Raw genomic sequence first — 20,789 nt, 5'->3', positions numbered from 1 at the left:
TAAATGTATTACACGTTTAAATTATGAACATATTTCAAATTAATACAACACTTCAATGTACCAATCCTCCTCACTTTAACTTTAAACCTAATAAAATTTTTCAGTAGAAGCCATTTATTTCTAATATTTCACTTCCATATATTGTTATTCGTATATAAAAAAAAAATGCATTTAACAAATTTTTTTAAACCAAGGGTCGGCAATCTTTTGAGACGGAAGACCCAAAAATGGCAATTTACAAAGTTTTTAAGCTTTTAAAAAGCTACCAACATCTTTATTTCAATATTATAATAATGTTCGTTCATGGAGCTAAAGAGCCGCATATTGACTTCGAAAGAACCACACGATGCTTGAAGGTTGCCTAGCCCTGGTTGCCTAGCCCTGGTATAAACGTATAAATAATATGTAGATCATGTACTCACAAAAATCCTTTTAGTTTGCACAGCAGACTAACCAGCAATGACTTTAAACAAATATTTGCGCTACGAGTAAACATCTCGTGTGCGCTTATTTAGTTCTGCATGTGTTTGGTCTTTTTAAAGCACAACATGATTTTTGTTTTAAAGCACAACACGGTTTTTAAAAAGTAGGAATATAAACAGCTTTATTAAAATACTGAAGGTTGAGATGTAACACAGGACTGCAAACGCCGCATAATTTTCCTTTTAAGTAATTAAATTTATTAAAAAAGTAACATTATTGATGTCAACTTGTTTTGATCTTCCCACTCCCATTTTTCAACAATTGTCAAAAAAAATTTAGATCCCTCTCCCCCTATTTTTTTGACATAATTAATGGATAGCCCCTTAAACAGTGGTTGTTAACACGCTTGTTGGATATAAATTTGTTTAATGAAATACAGGATTAATATAGTGTATATTAGAAGTATGATCTAATACATGTAAAAAAAAAAATGTTTTCTAATGAATATTGGAAACACATATCATTTTATAAAATTTGGGGAAGATAGGGGGAGATGGTGAATGGGGCAAGATGACTTTTTCTATAACAGTTCAACATAAAATTTTTTAAATGTTTGGAATAGAAACTGCATATATATCTAGTATCTTAAAATACCAATCAATTTTTTTAAAATAATATTAACGTAGATTCATATTTCTAAGCTTTAAAAAAAATTTATTACAACTAGACTTACTGCTGATGAGTAGTATCTTTTCACGGGTGGATCGTTTTTTAAAATGATTTTTTTCGCAGCGCGTGTCTATTTAGTGACTTTTTTTTTAAAAACAATTAACTACTTTAGGTTAAGTAATTAATGGCTTCTAATATTTAATAAATTTGGAGACAGAAAATGCATAGTAAACTAGATCTTGCCAAGACGCGTGACCAGATGACAAATTTATTAATTTTACATTTCAATTTTTGTTACAAAATTTTCTACTTACAAACTAAAAACACATGCAGGTGACGGTAATGGATCATTATGATAAAGCAAACTGACAAAATATTATTATTTCATAACTGGTAGCTTTGCAAAAACTAAGTATTTTCAAAACGTAATGTTGCCCTGTCTATTTAATTACACTATTTTGTTACTCGTGAAAAGTAAATATCTCAATAATGCAATCTACTGCAAACAAGGTTTCAGTGGATTACTAAATAGCGTAAATAAAAAAAAAAAAAACTAGAACCAGGTCTCTATAGCAAAAATTGGAGATAACGATTTTGTCGTACCTAAAGTGCTTTTGAAATTTATTTCTTTTTCAAAAATTTTAATGAAGGATTGAAAAGATGTATTTTTCCTTCTCGTAATAGTAGAGAGCGGAAAATAGGAACAAAAAACCCTGAATGGCTGATGATGTACAATCTGACCAGAGTGGGTCACAAAAGATTTTAGGAAAAACTCGTGCTTCAAGAAGAAATATTATACCTGAACAGGGGTAATGGAACTGTTTAGCCTATTTATTAGTTATTATTTTTATAATTTCATTAAATAATTTTAAATGTAATAATTTATATTGGGAAACAATAATATATTATTGAAGTGAAAAAGTTTTCTTGTGTTTTAAAGTTGTCAAATTTAAAAAATACAAAATTGTAAGCAGAAAAATAATTTCACATATAGATGTAAATCCTATCTGTTATGAGATAGTGTGCTTTGATAATGTACTCTTTTTAATTTATTTTTATGCTTAAGTGTTAACAAATGTAAGGAACATCATCCAACATTGTGTGAATTAATGACATAAAATTTTTATTATCGCGACAATTAGCTTTGAGCTATTCATTTATTTTAAATATTGTAAAAGTATTGTTTTTAATCAATTTAAAGGTAATGTAATGAAATTGTAACAATGTAATGTAAAGAAATGTAATGTAATGAAATGTAATGTAATGAAATTGTAACAATGAAAATGTAACCAATATAATATAAATTAAAAATCATATTATGGTTATGGTTGTTTATAAGAATAATTAGATCTAACTGTCATTGAAATATAAAAGCCATGAAAAATGATATACAGTTTGATTAAAACATATACCTTATAAATGGTTAATCCAATTAAACTTTAAACTTTATAATTTCATTTCCTAAAAATGCATTTTCAATAATGTAAAATTAAATAAACAGTCAAAAAATAGAATTTTGGACTAAAACAAATTATTTAGATTGACTCTTGATTATATGTTTATACTTATTGTTTAATTAGACCGTCAAATCAAGATTCATTGCAAACACAGAAATTTGGAACCGAAGATTTAAGGTAACTAATACAAATAAACTAAAATAGAACTAATTAAATAATTTAAGAATAAAATTCATAAATTGAATTAAAATTATTCAGTTCTATTGAATCAAACAGTTTTTTTTTAGTTTAGTAAAATTAAATAAAAGTTATTTAATTTTGTTATTAAAAAATAACAAAATCACTGGAAAATTTTAGTTATGATTATATTAAAATTACTTAAATTTATTTACTTTTTATTTTTATTTTTTTTGCTTTTTTGATGTGTACTATATTTTTAATGAATATATTCATTATTTAATGAGAAAAAAATTTCTTTAGGTTAAAGAGTAAAAGAAAATCAAGAGTATCACAATCAGATACGCAACTTACTTGCAGTGATAAATCTGATATTGGAGGGAGAAAGAAAAAATTTAACAAACAAAGAAAAAAGTTAAAAGAATCTCAATCATCTTTAGATATATTAAGTGAATCTCTATCAACAAACCCGGAGAGTTCAAGCTGTAAATCTGAGTATAACCTAACAACTTCTGAAAGTTTTTCAGAGCCTATTAAGTCACTTATTAATTTAACTACTGAGCTTGGTGTTGCATTAGATTCTGAAGTGAAAGAAAATAAATTATCTAAAAGCAAAAGTGCAATTATATTACCTGCTCCATTTTTAGAGGAAACTAAAAAAATAACCAAAAGTTTCTCTGATCAGACATCTCGTAAGCGTAAGCAAAAATTAGCACCTCTATTTTCACCCAAAAAGTTACGTAGTTCTGTAAAGCAAAGAATTTCCAAGACGGGTGGCTGGTCTTCTCGAAACAGGAGTCCTCCCGGTCGGAGGACAGCTAGTGTAAACCTGGGGTCTTGTGCTAGTACTAGGTATATATTTTCATCTATTATCATTGCTATATAGTATGTAGTTACAGTTTTACTGAGTTATTTGAGTTTTTAATAATGTGATAATGAGACATGTTTTTAGTTTTAAAAACAAGTCTTAGTAACAAAGTTGAAGTGGCCTTGCTTACCAAGGTTTTTGTTTAAGATTAAGTTTGAGAGATAATCTTTTTACCTAAAGGCTGCCCTTGGCCATAGTAAGACCAAATAAAAAAATAAATTTTTTAAATTTTTCTAAATTTCAAAATTTAGAAAAATTTGATAATTAAAATTTGTCAAAAATTTAAAGCTTCTTTCGGATTTACTGCCTTTATTAGTCGTTAACTTAAACACAATTAATATTAATAATTTTCAATTAAAAGCAGTTATCTACTTACATATAGAAATGTTTTAACAATTCAATGATTTAATACTTGTCTTAATGTCTTGTTTACCAAGGTATTTTTTAAAAGTTGATAACGAGTCATATCAATATTTTTTCAAAATTTAGTTAATATATAGTGATGAAGAAGTTGCCTTAGTTGATTCTTATATTGCTATAAGTTGGTATTGTAATATTGTTGAATGATTAATTTTTTTATTAAATTTGAATAATCAAGCCAAAAAGAATTTTTCATTGAAAAGGCAACTTACCTTGGAGAAGGTAAACTCAGGTTTATAAAAGCAACCCTTAGAATTTGGAAAAAAGGAGGCCTGCAATAATTTGCCGACCTCAATCTTTCAGAGGTCGGCAAAATAAAATTGATACAAAGGTCTTACCATAAAACATAGAAATGATGTCAGCAATTTTTTGCCAACCTCAAACACTTTCAGGTCGACTGTTAGGTCAGCCTTGCCAAATGCCAACCTTAATTCCGAGGGCTGTAAAAGCTCTAATTTAATTATAGGTAAGGAGCTCATAAACTTTTAATGGTATTTTTCCTAATATTAGTATTATGATAAAAGTACTTAGTCCTGATCTGTAAAATAGGTCACTACAAACAAGAAGGGCATCTTCATGTTTTTGTTTTTACAGCCCTCTTTTTACCCTGGAACACAAACACAAGTTATCCAAATTTGATTGTTTAATTATAGTTAAGGTTGCAAAACTTGAGAATTGCCTAATTTTTTAAACTAGGTTGTTAAATTACACTCTATTTATTACTAGCTTTAGTAAAATAAAACTAATAACTAAATTATTTGATTACAAAAGTTTGTTTGACCACATTTCCAAATAAATAATACTTCTAATTTAATTATTAAAAAACATGAAAAATAAGAAGTTGTTCTATTTTAAATTAGTTTTACATCCTAGTTACAAAGTAACTATTTTCAAGATGTCTTTGTATTTAAGTGACTATTTTTTTCATTCAAAGTAATTTTTATACTTATTTGCAAAACTCACACATTGTTGCAAGATTAAATGGTAAATTTGCCCTACAATTTTTTTGTGCACATTTTTCACAAAAAAATTGAAGGGCAAATTTAGGTTATTGACTACTTAGTTTCCATTGAAACTAAGTAGTCAATAACCTAAGCCTATTAAAAATACATTAGCTTTTTTAGGCAACTAATAAAAATATATATAAGATTGTTATTAAAACTTTAGATTAGCAAAATAATTAAAGGTTTTAATATAAGATCTATTTGTTTAAAAGAAAATAATTATAACTTGATTAATAATGTTTATATTTGAATATCTATATTTAAATAAATTTGTTTATTTTTTGCTAAGTAGAATACCAGAATTAGTTAATTGTCTTTTATTTAAATTGTTTGCATTAGTTTACTGAGTTAGTCCAAATCACTTTCCAGCATCTTTTTTATTTAGCATTGGCAAGATGCTTATTGGTTTTAACTTTATTTTCAGTTTTGAAAATTTTATTGTTTCTAACAAAGCAAAGTATAAGGATGAATAAAAATGTTCTACTGAGAAAATAAATATTAATTCATAGCATGTTTTAATATTGAATTATTTGCAGGCCTTATTAAGAAGCATTACGCAGTTTGCATTTTAAGAAATAGTGATTTTCTTACACACTCAGCAGTTTTACATTATTATAATACAATAATTTGCAATGGGAAAAAACTAAATTTCTCATGAAGTCTGCCTAGCAGACATGAGCAGATGCCTGTTTAGCAACAATAAACTTGTCATATTGATTTTTGAATTCATTGACACTTCTTGAATCAATATCTTGCTAAAGTAACTTATTCCATAAGAGTGCTATCCTGTTTATAAAGAAATCAAATCTCGCTTGGTTTCTTGTTAATTGTCTTGACAGTCTTATTTATAGAGCCTCTAACATTACTTGCAGGTTCTTGTGCTGATAAGGAATGTAGTAGGAGATTGATATAAATCCAATTAACTTCATTAAATCCTTTGACTGTCTTAAAATGTTGAATCAAATTCCCTCTTTCCTTTCTATGTTCTAGAGTTTGTAGATTGAAATAAGTTAAACTGGTTTTATAATCTAAATTTCTTATTGCTGCCACAAGTTTCATTACTCATTAACTGCTCTTTTTTGGGCAGCTTCTAGAGCCTTTATAGACCAGTCTAAATGGACATCAAGGTGGTCCTCCAGGGAGTTTAGATTTGTCTAAACTGCACAATATAGCAGCTACTCGAGTGTTAATAAATAGAGTTTTACTGTCAATGTAAGATATAGTTTGATTTTTTTGGTTGGAACTCTAGTATGAATGTTCTGTTATGGGTCAGAGCTTTTTGAAACTGTTGGTTTAAACAATGAATAATATATTTTTTGTCTGTGACTTTTTTTCCTGTCAGCATCAAATACTAATGTCCTAATGTCATTTTTAATTTTGTTTTGTTAATGTAAGAGTACAAAATTTTATGATTTTCTTTTGCATGCATTAAAATATTTTCTTTATATTGTAAAACTGCCTTATTTACTGGTTTTTAACTAATTTGCATTGTTTGTTGAATTCAGTTTTAAGCTTACCTTTATTTAATTTACTGCTTCATCTTTTTGAAAAGATGTAATTTATATCTCAAAGCTTTTTTGATATCTTTATTTATCCATCTAGGTACTGATTTGGATAAGTCGAGGTTGAAGAGAGATTTCATGGGAACAAACTAGTTTATTATAAAAGTCAATAAAAATATTATAACATTGGTTAGCGTCTTTACCATAGAAGTTCACAAGTCAATTAACATCATTGAGTGATTTACTTCATAATCACCACAATTGTAATCTCATAAATCTTTTTGATTTTTTTGAAACTAATTTCACTCAGTGGAACCAATATGGGTCTATTTCTACTGCATATACACGATCAGGATTATTAATTGAAATGATATTGAGTAAATTATGCTTGAATGTTGGTTTATTAACTATTTCTAATAAGTAACAGTCCTTAATTGTTTCTAAAAATTCTAGGCTTAAAACACTTGAAACATTAAGCAAAAACTTTTATTTTAAAATATTCAAAATTATTTTGAAATATTTAAATTATCTTTTAATAACAACAATGTGACATTTATTTAGAAAGTATTAAGTTGCAAAAAAGAAGCATTTAACTGTGACTATGATTATTTTAAATAAATTTTATTTAAAAGACTTTGAATTAAATATGATTTTAAAAATATAAATTTAGTTATGGAGGAATATAAGTAAAATAGTAAAACGTAGAATGTAAAATTTAACTTCAAAGAAAGTTTCACAATATTTATTAAAAAATTTTTAAAAATCTACAATGATATTTTTTAATGCAAAATAAATGTAGTAACAAACTTTAAAACAATAATAATGAAATGTCGCTTTACTATAATACTTTTGAACTGAACGTTGATATTTGACTAAAGAAATTGACTAAATGTTTGTTTTTAGTTTAACTTTTTGATAAACATTCTTTGATTTATCTAGCTCTGGCGGTGACTATTTTGCTACCTCAATGCTACCAAGTGTTATGATTTCGAAAATTGCAAACACATAAATCCCTAGCAGTTAACATGAAATGCTAGAAGGTTTTGATTTTTAGTTGTGAGTTTGACTCCAACAACAATCATACATGGGGACCTTAAATGAAAAAATCAAACAAATTTTTTTTTTTTTTTTTAACTATAGCGCATTAAACAAACGCTCCCCAAATCTTACCTTACTAACTTATTATTATTTTAAAATATACTATTATGTTATTAAATATATACAATATGCCACACAAAATACCACTCAAAGCAGGGTGAATCTCTCAGTAAACCAAGAGAACCAATAAAGACATCTGGAAACAACAAGAAACCTCAAATAAAATTTTAGGAACCACAGTATCAAAATTAGATATGGGTATAAAATTTTGATATCCATTAGTTGTTGCATATAAATATAAATAAATATATGCATATAAATTAGAATTAATATTTATTAGATTTTATTTATATATTTATTAAAATATATTTATTAGAATTTATATTTGTATCATAAAATTCTTAGAAGTAAAAAAAATTGTAAATTTATTGTTTATAAAGAGTAATCCCATAAAATTTCATGAAGCATTTTAAATGGAAAAACTCAATTGTTAGTAGAATAATGAAAAAAAAAATTATCATACTGGTCAACTGAAAAGTCTGTTAGATGATAGTAAACCTAAAAGATTAAAAGCTTCTAAAAAATTCCAATTGCCTTAAAAATTAGTTTAGCATTAATTAGGGTAATAAATTGCAAAAAAAAAAAAAAAAAATACAATGATATATAGAGCACTAAAATTAGAGAACAGTAAGCAAAGATCATATAAACCAATGAGTCTTTCATTGTTATGCTTTTGCCAGCCAAATTACTTTTCTGATTTATATACGATAAAAAACCTATACTGTACATAAAACTACTGAATTGTAAGCTAAAAAATGATAGCTTGTCAAATACAAATGATAAGTGATAAAACTCTTAGAATGCATTTCCTGTGGCTTGTTATAGTTGTTATAGTAAGTCAAGAATAGTCATAAAGAGTTTCGGCTATTCATAACTATACTTGAACAGTAGTTTGACTATTCAAGACAATTTCAGTAGTTTGGCTATCCAAGACAATTTCAGTAGTTAACTATTCAAGACAATTTCAGTAGTTTGGCTATTCAAGACAATTTCAGAATATTCATGACTACTCGCAAGACATGGAGTTTTCTAGAATTTATAAAAACAATAAATATTTAAATTATGTACTATCTTTTTATCATCCTTATACTAAATATAATTGTATTATATTATTCTCTTATTATAAAATATATAATGTAGTATAATTATTTTAAAATATTTTTATTTTGGTTTTAAATATACAGGATGTTTTATGTGCTTAGTGGAAGTGTTTTTGCGGCAAAGAATGTACTCAGGTTTAGTCTATTTGTGAGAGAATTGAATAAACGTTATATTGTTAAGAATAGTTATTGAAAGGTCGCAATTAAGTTTTGTTTTAGCACCTAGGTAACACAAGTGGCTATTTGTTAATTTTCTTTTTCTTTAGTAGGATATTGCAATAGCAATCTTAATTATTCTCAATCATAGTTTATAAATGTAAAGCAATTTTTTTATTGGAATTTGTAATTTACCTTAGAGTAAGGCTATTTTTTTTTCAATGTGAAAATTTTTTAAAAACAGCCGGGGAGTATTTTTGTGCAAATGTAGAGCAGCTTAAAGTGTAAGCTGTTAGTGGATGAATCAAGGCAGTATAAGCCAATACACATTTATAGTCATTTAAGTTAAGCCAACTAAGTTAAGCTTAAAAATTACGTGGCAAGAAAAATGGTAAAATAATAAATGACTTTTAAAATTTTCTAATAAAAAAACCTATGAACAATATGTATTTTATAATAACAAATAATAAAAAAAATTGAAACTTTTAGGGTTACCCTTACCCAAAAAAAAAAGAACTTTTAAGTTAAAAATGATTTAAAAAATATATTTAAATAATGATACAAAATAGCTAAATAAGGGTTAAACTGAATGAAAAAGTTTTACAATTATTTCATTCTTTTAGTTTATACTGTATATACTATAATATAATAGTATATTAAAAGTTTTATTTATTTATAGAATAATAATTTGTATTTTGTTTGTTAATTCTTCTATTTATTTTTGATTATACATTTTTTTTTACTGTTTGTTCAAATCCCAAATTTTTATTAATTTTCTTTAATTGTTTTTTGTTTTTTTTTAAATTATAAGCAAAATTCCAGTTTTATTCATTATCGATTAATACCTTTTTAAAAAAAACTTGATAACAAACTCTTTGCAAATCTAACTTATTCACAAAAGGTTCAAAATTTTAATGAATTAAGATCTAATCCTTGTATTGCAAATCCTATTTAATTGAGTTTTAAAAGCAATTAATGTTATGACTTAAAAGATAATTGTTTTGTTATTTTAATGACTATCACTTGATGCTTTAATGCAACAGAACAGTTTTAAAAAGTAACTTTTTTTTGTTGTTGCACGTATTATAATGCTTTTGTTTTTAATTTGTTTTTTTTTGTTTGTTTTGAAAATATTGTTTTAGAAAAATACACAGTGAAAGTTTTTGTGTATAAGATTTTTTTAAATCTTTTTTTTTATATAGGTTTATTAATAACAATAGTTAAAAGGCTTTCTAGTTCATTTTTAATAGTAGAAAATAAAAATTAGTTAAAATTGATAAAAAGCTGTTTATTAAAAGGTTTGCCAACAATTATTAAAATGCATGGATCACAACCAAAAATAAGTTTAAATCCATAAATCAAGATTTTTTAAGCTTAATCGTTTGTCGATAGCTGTTTTATTGCTAATGCAAATAAAAACAAATTTATTGTTGACTTTTTTATTTATTTATGTGAACACTGTGAGTTGATATAAATACAATCCATATATTTATTATTCCCACCTTACTATCACTTAAAAACTTTTCCAATTTATTTGACATTTTTGTTAACATGTTTAATAAATCATGGGTAAATAAAAACATTGTTTTTTACAACATTGTTAATATCATTTTAAACCCCTCTGCTTAATATGGGATTGTATAAATAGAAATGCAACAAAAGCTGTAAAACAAAGTTTGTAATAAAACAAATAAAGTGCTTATAAAAGTCATGATAAGTTTCTGCTATATATTCATTATTACATACTTACATAACTGAACATTGTATAGTTTTGTTTTGATAATCTATTAGTAACATTACTCCAAAGTAACAAGATTGTTTTTATACATGTGAAAAAAAATTAATGTCTTTTTAAATTAACTTAAAAAAATGTATTAAAAAGTATTTTTATAATATGACATTTTTAATAGAGTGCTAAACTCACTCTATATATGTATATATAAATATTAATATAAAAATAACATATATATATGTATATATATATGTATGTATGTATGTATATATATATATATATATATATATATATATATATATATATATATATATATATATATATGTATGTATAGACACACACACATTCATATATTTTTTACAAAGAAAGCTCATGTTGATAAATAAATTTAAAAAATTTTAATATGTACAATTTAGTCAATTTTTTCAGTTTTTTTATTATAGGAGAAATAGAAGATCTCGAGTAGCCAACTCTCAGCCAACAGTTATGGAGAATTCCAGGTTTTTAATAGTACTTTTTTTTGCATGTTATAAATTTATATAAATAAATATTTTTTCACCTTCCCAAAACTGAGAAATGTGATGTTTCTAGTTCTGATTTAAGCCAATTATAACTGATGTTTTAATTAGCCTTAATCGACTCAATACAATGTCAATACAATGCTTTACATCATTCTACAAATTCAATCTCTGATTATTTAGCTGAAAACAATGTTAAACACACCATTATCAGCATGAATCTTGAATATAATTTAAGGGGGTTATATAGACTTTCACTAAAATATATACACTATGGTTGCAAATACCAATAACAATTCTTCCAGATAAATTGTTCTTAAAAAAAAATATTTTTTTGTAAAAAAAATATATTAAAGTATGTAATATCTTAGTTCTCGGGCTTTCATCAATAATTTAATTCAAGTTCATATTTTAAATATTTTTGGAAACATTTTGCATAAAATTTTTACTATTTATAAAAAAGTTTACTTTATTATAATAGAATGAAATTAGCAACTTATAAGAACAATTTATGATTCTGCAATAAATAGTATGTAATTAAAAAGAAAATAATTTATTACAACGAGTAATTAATATTTAATAAATAAGAGTTACATAAATGAGAAAAATAAATAAAAAAATGATAGATTACTGTGAGTAATTTTTTTTAAATTAATAAATAATAAATAGGATTCACAATACAACTTTTTAGTTGATTTTAGTTGATACAAAATGTTAAAACTACAATTAAAACAACAGAACTGCATAATCTTGTAAGTGTATTATCTAAGTATTATATATACTTAAATAAACAATGCAAAAAAGTTCTTAATTAAGCAATAACTACATAACTATTTATGGTGGTAAAAATACAGCAATTTTAGTGAGAAAAAAACTTAGTTTTTTAGCTAACTTTGTGTATAATTTAATTGGCTTTCTAACCACATATAGCACAATACGGGTTTAATAACAAAAATAAATGTAAAATATTGTTTTTGTTGATAAGTGTAAATGACATTACTTAGTGATGCACATAGTAACCAATTTTATATATGTATTAACCAACAGACTAGATTTTAATTATTTTCTTGGTTCTGTTTAATTAAGTAAACTTTTGAATCAGTTGTAAAGCAAAGTAATATGCTTTGATGTTTTTTGTTAAGCTTAGAGAAAAAAGTGTAATGTTTTATTATGGTAAAACATAAGTTTCAAAAAGAAAAAAGTTAACCAAGTATTTCAAGGCAATTGAGGCTCTTCTGGAAAAATCTGCAAAAGGTAATAATAATGGTTACTCCAATAATATGAAATAGTGGAGTAACAATAATGGTTACTCCACTATTTCATTCTTGGCGCAAGATTTTCTGAATGCATCTGAAAATGATATTGTTGATATACAAACAGAATTGATTATTCATGACAGACATGTGGTAATTCATCACTAAATGTTGTATGCATTGCTGTTGCAAAAACTAACCGTTAAGTTGTTGACTACCAGGTACTTTTAAAGTTTTGTCACCGATGTGATTTGTGGCAAGGTAAAAGCAATAAAAGTGGTTATGATAATTTCTAGAAGACACATGTTTGCGACCTCAACCACTTTCAATCATGTCAATCGGGTGCCATGGAATCAGCAGGTGCTTCATTATTTTTTATGAAATAATTGACAAAGCGCTATTTTTATTATATAGGAGACAGATACTGAATCATATAAGAATGTTGGGGAGGCAAAGCCATGTGAAGATGATCTTGTGCCAGTAAAGATATAGTGTGTTGGTCATGTCCAAAAACACCTAGGTATCCAGTTGTGTCAAATTCGATATGACTTATAAGATAAAAAGCTAGATGATAGGAAAATTATATCACTGAAAGGAAGATTGACTGATAAGATTATAAATAAAATGCAAAAATATTATGGTATAACCCATATTAGGAGTTAGGAGTGTGGAGCAGTATGGAGTGGAGACCATAATTTAGCCTTGTACAATATGAAAAAATCTGTTTTGGCTGGATTATGAAATTGCAAGGATATAAGTAGTAGTGAAGAGAGACATCAACTTTGTCCATGTACAAAGAAAGTTGGTGCAAGTATTACCAGAATTATAAAAATTATAAGCCATCAATTAATCTGCCTCAAGCCATTAAAAATATTCTTATAGACACATTCTCAGCACTATGGTCAGATGATTTGTTATCAAAGTACCTGGATGGCGCAACACAAAATTCAAATGATGCTTTTAACAAACATTTTTTCAAAAAATTTTTGTTACTAAAAATTTTGAAAAAATTTTTAGTAACAAAAAATTTTTGTTACTAAAAATTTTGTTACTAAAAATTTTGTTACTAAAAAGGTACCATATCTGGGTGTTGCTTCAGCTGTAATAAATTAATGACAGTTTGAGAGTTAAAAGAATTTTCACTTATTTGCAGCTGTTGCCCATAGTTTTATTATTCAAGGCAGAAAGACATATTCAAAGTAAAAAAGATGAATAAAAAGTTCCACTCCTAAGCAAAAAAAAGCTCGGAAGAAACGGAGATCTATCAGGAAGGGTTAGATTAATAAAGAAAAAGAAATAGAGAGAGTAGACTCTTATATATCAGGAAATTTTTAATCATATTATTTTAAGCTTTGAAACTTGATTTCTCGATTGTATTTTTTTTTTGTCTGACTGCGAACAGCAAATCATTCATATCTGTAGAACCAAATAGGCAATTGAGTTTAAATATTCAGGGTTGTTTCTTTATAAATATCTTACTAGAACTAATCTTAAATTTGTTTCCATTTGAATAAATTGTTATTAACTGTATTGATAATATCCTTTAAAATCAAAAGAGCTACCATTTTAAAAATCATCATTTTTAGTTTTACTAGTAAGGTTTTGTTTATTAAAATATAACCTATCAATGTTGTAAGTTATAGCTCATTATGTCATAAAAAAGATGGAAAATGTTGTTGTTTTTTTCATTGATTTTTTTGCATTTAATGCTGATTCAGCAAAAAAAAATTAAATCAATTTTTATTTGAGCATTTTCAATTAAATTAAGCAGTATTTTTCTTTGAAACTAATTTTGGTAAATAATTAAATTCGCAATTAAAATTTTTTTTTTTTACCTTATAACCATAAGCATGTTATTTTCAAAAACATTTAATTATGAATAAATTAAAGGAATATCATTTCATTATTTCTATTATAATCCTATATCACAATTACTTGAATCATTTTTTTTTTAATAAAAAAAAAAATTTTAAAAAAAAATGAACTTTTCATGAAAAAATAACAATTTACCTAAGGACCAAGAGTTATTGCTTCAAAAACAGACAACATTATTTTTTGTTTGACTGTGTTTGACACAGTCTAGCATAAACGTTGGTGCCTGCACTGTTCGAAAATGTCTTTTCAGTGACTTCTGTTGTAACGTTAATAAATACCAGAACTTGTAATGAAATACATATATATTATAAGTAAGCCATCTTTACATGCATAAATCTAATAACTAAAAAAAACGCCACGTATATATATAAACATTGTTCCTTGTCGACCGTGTAGTTCTTCGATTCTGGATATGTTCTTCCTTAGTTACAGGTAGTTCTGGCATATCATGCATATCAGATCTATCACTATTGGAAGGGTCGAGTTTCTCATTGTTGATGGGATCATCATGTATAGCGTCTTCATTATTCATAGGCGTGTTAGGTTCATTTAGGTGTTTGTTTATTTGATCACAGTGTGCTAATGTACCGGAAGAGTTATTCCTCAAAATGATTGCAGTGTTAAAACCAGCCTGAGATATGAATGCAGCAGGTTCAGGTTTGGAATCTGGTTTTTGTTGATACCATAATGGTGTTCCACTTTCAAAACTCATAGTGAGAGGACTTCTTGATCTCCCTGCATGGGGTATTGTCCTATAACTTAAAAGCATTCTGGTTAAATATCCACATAATGAACCTTTATCTGGCGAATACGCTTTTAACCCCATCTTTACTGTCTCTACCATTCTTTCGGCCGCTCCATTAAATTGAGGGTGGTATGGCGGGGTTTTATACGGCAAGCAACCTATTTTCTTTAGCCACTGCTGCAAGGTGGTATCATGAATTTCGGCAGCGTTGTCGGACACCAAAACTTCTGGAACTCCATTTCTCGAAAAGATATTTTGTAGTACTGCCTTCACTGTGGCAGCTTCACGGTTATTTACCTTAATAACTTCCGGCCATCCAGAAAAGGAGTCTACTAAAATTAAAAACAATCCTATGCCCTGCATATGGGCATGATCCATATGCACTCTACACCAAGGTTTACTTTCATTTGGCCATGTATGTAATGTCCTCTCCTTCTTCACTTTTATTTCAGCACATTTTTCACAGCTTTTTTACGTATTCTTCGACATCTTGACAGTAGCCAGGCCACCAGGCTTCCAACTTTAATCGACATCGCGTTTGCATTGTGCCACAATGTATGTCATCATGGACCGATTTGATGAACATCTTTCTCATCGTTCGAGGGGGTATAATGAGATCTCCATTACATATGATTCCTTTTTCGATAGTCAGTTTATTCCTAATAGATTTATAAGGTCTTTCTGTTACAGAGCATCTGCCCCAATTATTTTTGCTAATTCTGGTTTTGATGTCCATCAATACTCTATCATTTTCCGTTTCTTTCATTATTTGATCAAGGTTAACAATATCTGATTCGACTAAGTGTATAAATGTCCCTTGGTCCTTCTCTTCATCTTGTGATAGAAAAGACAATCTTGATCAGGCATCGGCATGAGGAATATTCTCTCCCTTCTTATAGTTTATTTCGTAATCGAATGCCATCATTTGTATGGCCCATCTTAAAATTCTAGCGGATGTGACTTTGAGCAGTTCTTTATTACCATCAAATATAAATTCCAGTGGCCTGTGATCGGATATTAGTTTGAATTTTCTACCCAACAGAAAATGCCTAGCCCTGTGAGTAGACCATACAATAGCCAAAGCTTCTCTTTCAATATTAGAATATCTTGTCTCAGCGTCTGATAAAGTTCGCGAGAGATACAATACAGGATGGCCATTTTGTGAAAGTATTCCAGATATAGCTTTTTCACTGGCATCGGTTGTCAATTCCAGATCTTGGTTGATGTCATAAACCTTTACTACAGGTTCTTCGCTTCCTTTTTAGCAATTCAAATGCATGTTGATGTTCCTTTTTCCATTCGAATATAATCCCTTTCTTTCTTAAACTCTTCCGGTATCAACTTGCATTTTCATATTATAATCGTTTATTTTTACATTAATCTCTGAATTTGTACCATTCATGTTAATGGAGTATACACTAGTATCATCGTTCTCTATTTCCTCTACTGTTTTTTCATACTTGGTGTTTGTTCTGCATACGTTTTTAAAATGGTTAAACTTTCCATATTTTGTGCAACTTTTCCCAAATGCTGGGCATTTCCTAGGTGGGTGCTGAAGGCCACAATATTTGCATTTAAATGTTTTTTCTTTGTTTTTATCAATATGATTAACTAAAGGTATGTCTATGTTGCTTCCAATGTTGTTTTGTATACTAAAACATGATATTTGCTCCAGTTGTCTGATAAAATCAATACATGCTCCTAATCTAGGCGAATCTCCACTTTGTAACATTTCTAGGGCTTTAATCCTCTGATCAGGAGACTGGAGGCCATCATTCAATCTCATTTGAATTAAATCATCTTCCGCACTTTGGCCATCTTTTCCCAATTTTTCGAAGTTGCAAAAGCGTGAAGCTTCACGTAATCTTTGTGCATATGCTACAATGTTTTCATTGTTTTGTTGTTTTGATGCTAAAAATCTAACTCTTTCAGCAATAATTAAATGTTTCTGAGGCCTCAAATGGGCCATAATAGCGGTTTTAATATCATCGAATATCATATTTTCTAACTCTCTTGGATATACCATAAGGGAAATCATTTTTACTGCTTCAATGCCTGCGTTTGCCAGAAATAAGTCTGTTATCTCGTAGCAATCGTTTATCTCATCTTTTAATTTCTTGGAACGTGCGGAGGCTGAAAAGCACCTAATTCATGCTTCCGCATTGTCTGGGTCATCTAAAGTCAACTCAGACCCTACTCGCAGCGCCATTGTTGTAACGTTAATAAATACCAGAACTTGTAATGAAATACATATATATTATAAGTAAGCCATCTTTACATGCATAAATCTAATAACTAAAAAAAACGCCACCTATATATATAAACATTTTAAAAATAAAAGCATTAGCTTAATTAACTAAAGGTATGTCTATGTTGCTTCCAATGTTGTTTTGTATACTAAAACATGATATTTGCTAATGCTTTTATTTTTAAAATGTTTATATATATTATATATAATAAAAGCATTAGCTTGTTTTAAATACACTTAATATGAGTTTCTCCTATGCTATTGTTTTCATAACTGTAATTTACAATGTGATTATAAGCATTATAAGCTTTAAACTTTCTCATTTTAAATAATAGTAAAATTACAGTTTAAATGTAAATAAACGGTTTTAAATAGTTAAGTAAATAAAAGTTTTTAAAATTATAATAACATTGTAATAATCACACCAAAAGTGGCATTGTTTGCTGATGACACTACCATTTATTCTTGTCATGATAAGAAGTCAACACTCTCTGATTGCTTGGAGGGGGCATCTGAGCTTGAAAAGGATCTCACTTCTGCTACAGCATAGGGCTCACAGTGGCTGGTGAACTTCAATTCAGATAAAACTCAATTTTTTTCAGCAATAATTTGTTAATCGTTATCGCAATAATTTAGATCTTCCTATATTTATGAACAGTAATGTACTCGGTGAGTCATTCTTTCTTCATCTTTTAGGACTAACTCTTACTTACGATCTTTTTTGGAAACCTTATTTTGTAAACATAGTTGTACCTGCTCTTGCAGCCGGCCTCCAACCATTATCACATTGTCGTAGTGTTGTTTCTCTTTCTCTTTTCTACAAATACTATAGTGGGCACTGCTCTAAAGAGCTAGCGTCTCTTGTGCCATTTACTAAAATTGATTCTCGTGTTACTCATTCAATTAAATCTCACCCTTTTTCTGTTACTGTTCCTAAGTGCTCCAAAAACTTTTATTCGTCTAGTTTTTTTCCTCGAACATCAGTTCTTTGGAATTAGCTTCCTTCATTTTGCTTTCCTGATTCATATAATTTGCAATCTTTTAGGTCGTCTGTCAATCTTTATCTTACTCAACAATCTTCATCTTTCTCGTCCAGTAATTTCCAACTTTAATTAGTGGTTGCTTGCAGCCTTGTTGGAAGCGAAGATGTTTAAAAAAAAAAAAAACTTGATTTAAAAAGTAAGAGAAGAACAACAAAAAATGTTATTCTTTATATTATTTAGGGAATAAAAATTAAAGGCGAATCAATGTTGACATTAAAGCCGTCAATGTAACCTTAATGAATAAACCTTAATGAAAAATTTGATTAATTGTTTATATTTTTATTTCAAAAAATGTAGTTTAATGCAATATACGCAATTCCTAGATGTTAGGGCTAGGTATATATATATATATATATATATATATATATATATATATATATATATATATATATATATATATATATTATATATATATATATATATATATATATATATTAGTGATGTACCGATTAATCGGCATCGGCTTAATCGGCCACTTTTTCTACAATCGGCATTGGCCTTTTTTTATTAATTTACCGATATGCATTACCGATGGCATTTTAATACTTTTATCCTGCATTTTGATAATTATTAAATAATAAATAATCTAAACTTTATGCATCGCTTAGAATTTTTAGAAAAATTGTTTATTTTGACTTTGTTTACAGGCAAGTTTATTTATTTGGGTCCAAGTATTTGTTTACCAGTACAGATTCCATGAAAAAATTTACCCAATTTAAAGCTCTATGGCTTTATATCTTCAAAACTTTAATAATTAGTTAATTCATCGGCATCGGTATTGGCTTTTTCCTATCCATCGGCATCGGCCAAAAAAGTGTTATCGGTACATCACTAATATATATATATATATATACACACACACACATATGGTAATGGTGTAGTGGTAGTGCGCTCGCCTCATAAACAAGAAGTTCCAAGTTCGATCCCCACCATATCCCTGGTAATACCGCGCTCAACTTGTTTTGCCGCGCAGCGGCCTTGTTTTTCAAGGTTCGTGTTTCGGTGTTATAGAGTTGAGAGAGGGTTGTAACCACAAAAATAGCCTCCTCAACTCTACTGGCCCCTTTGGCCTTGGGGAGGTGAATAATTAAAAATATATATATACAGCACTCAGAACTAGGGTTGGCATTTGGCAATCTCAACCTAACTGCTGACCTGACAGTGTCTGAAGTTGGCAATTTTTTACCAACCTCAGAATTTCATAACTTAATTTTATTTGCTATAATAAATTGATTAAATAGAGCAAAGCGAATGCTTTATTTAAATTCTAAATAAAATAGTAAAAATAGAAATGGTATAACAAATGTTTTATTTCAGTTCTTTATAAAATAGTTACATTAAAAACAAAAAAATGAATGTTTAATTTAAAAAATTAAATAAAATAATTAAATTAAAAGTAAAAAAAAAATCAAAATTTTAATTAAATTCTAAATTAGTTAATACAAAAAACCACAGAAAAACTGATGTTTTATTTAAATTATAAATAAAATTAATAAAAATAAAAAAGACAAAACAAACATTTTAATTAAATTATAAATAGAAGCTTTTTAATTTTTAACCAGAATAATTAAAATAAAATGATTTTATTTAAATTCTGAACAAATTAGTTTAAAAACACAGCAAAACGAATGTTTTATTTAAATTATGAATAAAGTAATGTCTTTTAAGTTCCTAATAAAATAATTATCATAAAATGGCAATACAAACTTTCTATTTAAACTCTAAATTAAAATCAAAACAATTAATTTAAAAATGAAAAACTAACGTTTTATTAATTCTAAATAAAATCAGTAAAATGTTCGTTAGTTTTTCAAATTTTTAAGCAAACAATTAAACAATCAAATTCATAAAAAATCTGTGAACTCAAACAGCATTTTTTTTTCTGTCTATTGTATGCTTAACATTTAAACCTTAGTTGATTTGTCAAACCCTGTTTTAAAATTTTGTGCCATCCTTATAATGACTTGAAGTGGTTTTAGATAAGCAAATTTTTGCTGACCTTATTTTTCCTCATTCTGAGGGCTATATATATATCTATGTACACATATATATATATCTATGTATACATATATATATATATATATATATATATATATATATATATATATATATATATATATATATATATATATATATATATATATATATATATATATATATATATATATATATATATATAGATAATATTTGAATATATTATCACAAACATAATTACAAATTTATTTAGAAAGGATTTAATTAAACATCTTTATTCTTTCTAGAGATTTAGAAACCACAGTTGGTAACACATCATCTAATGAAGGTATATTCAAAGTTTATTTTATGTTTCAAATTCATGTTCAAAGTTTTAGAAAAAAGTATTTCTTAAAAGAAAACAAAATTGTTAAAACTTCACTATAATAAACAAAGTACTATATTATAAAGTTTAATTATTTTCCCCT

The 20,789-nt window shown here is 27.0% G+C and overlaps 1 protein-coding gene across 2 annotated transcripts in view; it reads left to right on the top strand.

Annotated features, from left to right (window-relative positions):
- Window positions 1-1,625: 1,625 nt before the first annotated feature.
- The window catches only part of LOC100199001 (E3 ubiquitin-protein ligase TRIP12), a 60,554-nt gene continuing 41,390 nt past the window's right edge, over window positions 1,626-20,789 (top strand). Inside the window, exons 1-5 of one of the 2 annotated variants that reach the window (XM_065788690.1) lie at window positions 1,626-1,901; window positions 2,673-2,726; window positions 3,030-3,578; window positions 11,110-11,166; window positions 20,610-20,650. In XM_065788690.1, the coding sequence (XP_065644762.1) occupies window positions 1,810-1,901; window positions 2,673-2,726; window positions 3,030-3,578; window positions 11,110-11,166; window positions 20,610-20,650 (793 nt within the window). In that variant the 5' untranslated portion in view covers window positions 1,626-1,809. Of the gene's footprint in view, window positions 1,902-2,672; window positions 2,727-3,029; window positions 3,579-9,888; window positions 9,992-11,109; window positions 11,167-20,609; window positions 20,651-20,789 lie in introns of those variants that run through there. The other variant, XM_065788691.1, reaches the window with a different exon arrangement.

Source organism: Hydra vulgaris, chromosome 01 (assembly GCF_038396675.1).
Source record: "Hydra vulgaris chromosome 01, alternate assembly HydraT2T_AEP".
Lineage (NCBI taxonomy): Eukaryota > Metazoa > Cnidaria > Hydrozoa > Anthoathecata > Hydridae > Hydra > Hydra vulgaris.
Note: the sequence above shows the minus strand (reverse complement) of the source record. Positions and strands in the feature narration are given on the sequence as shown.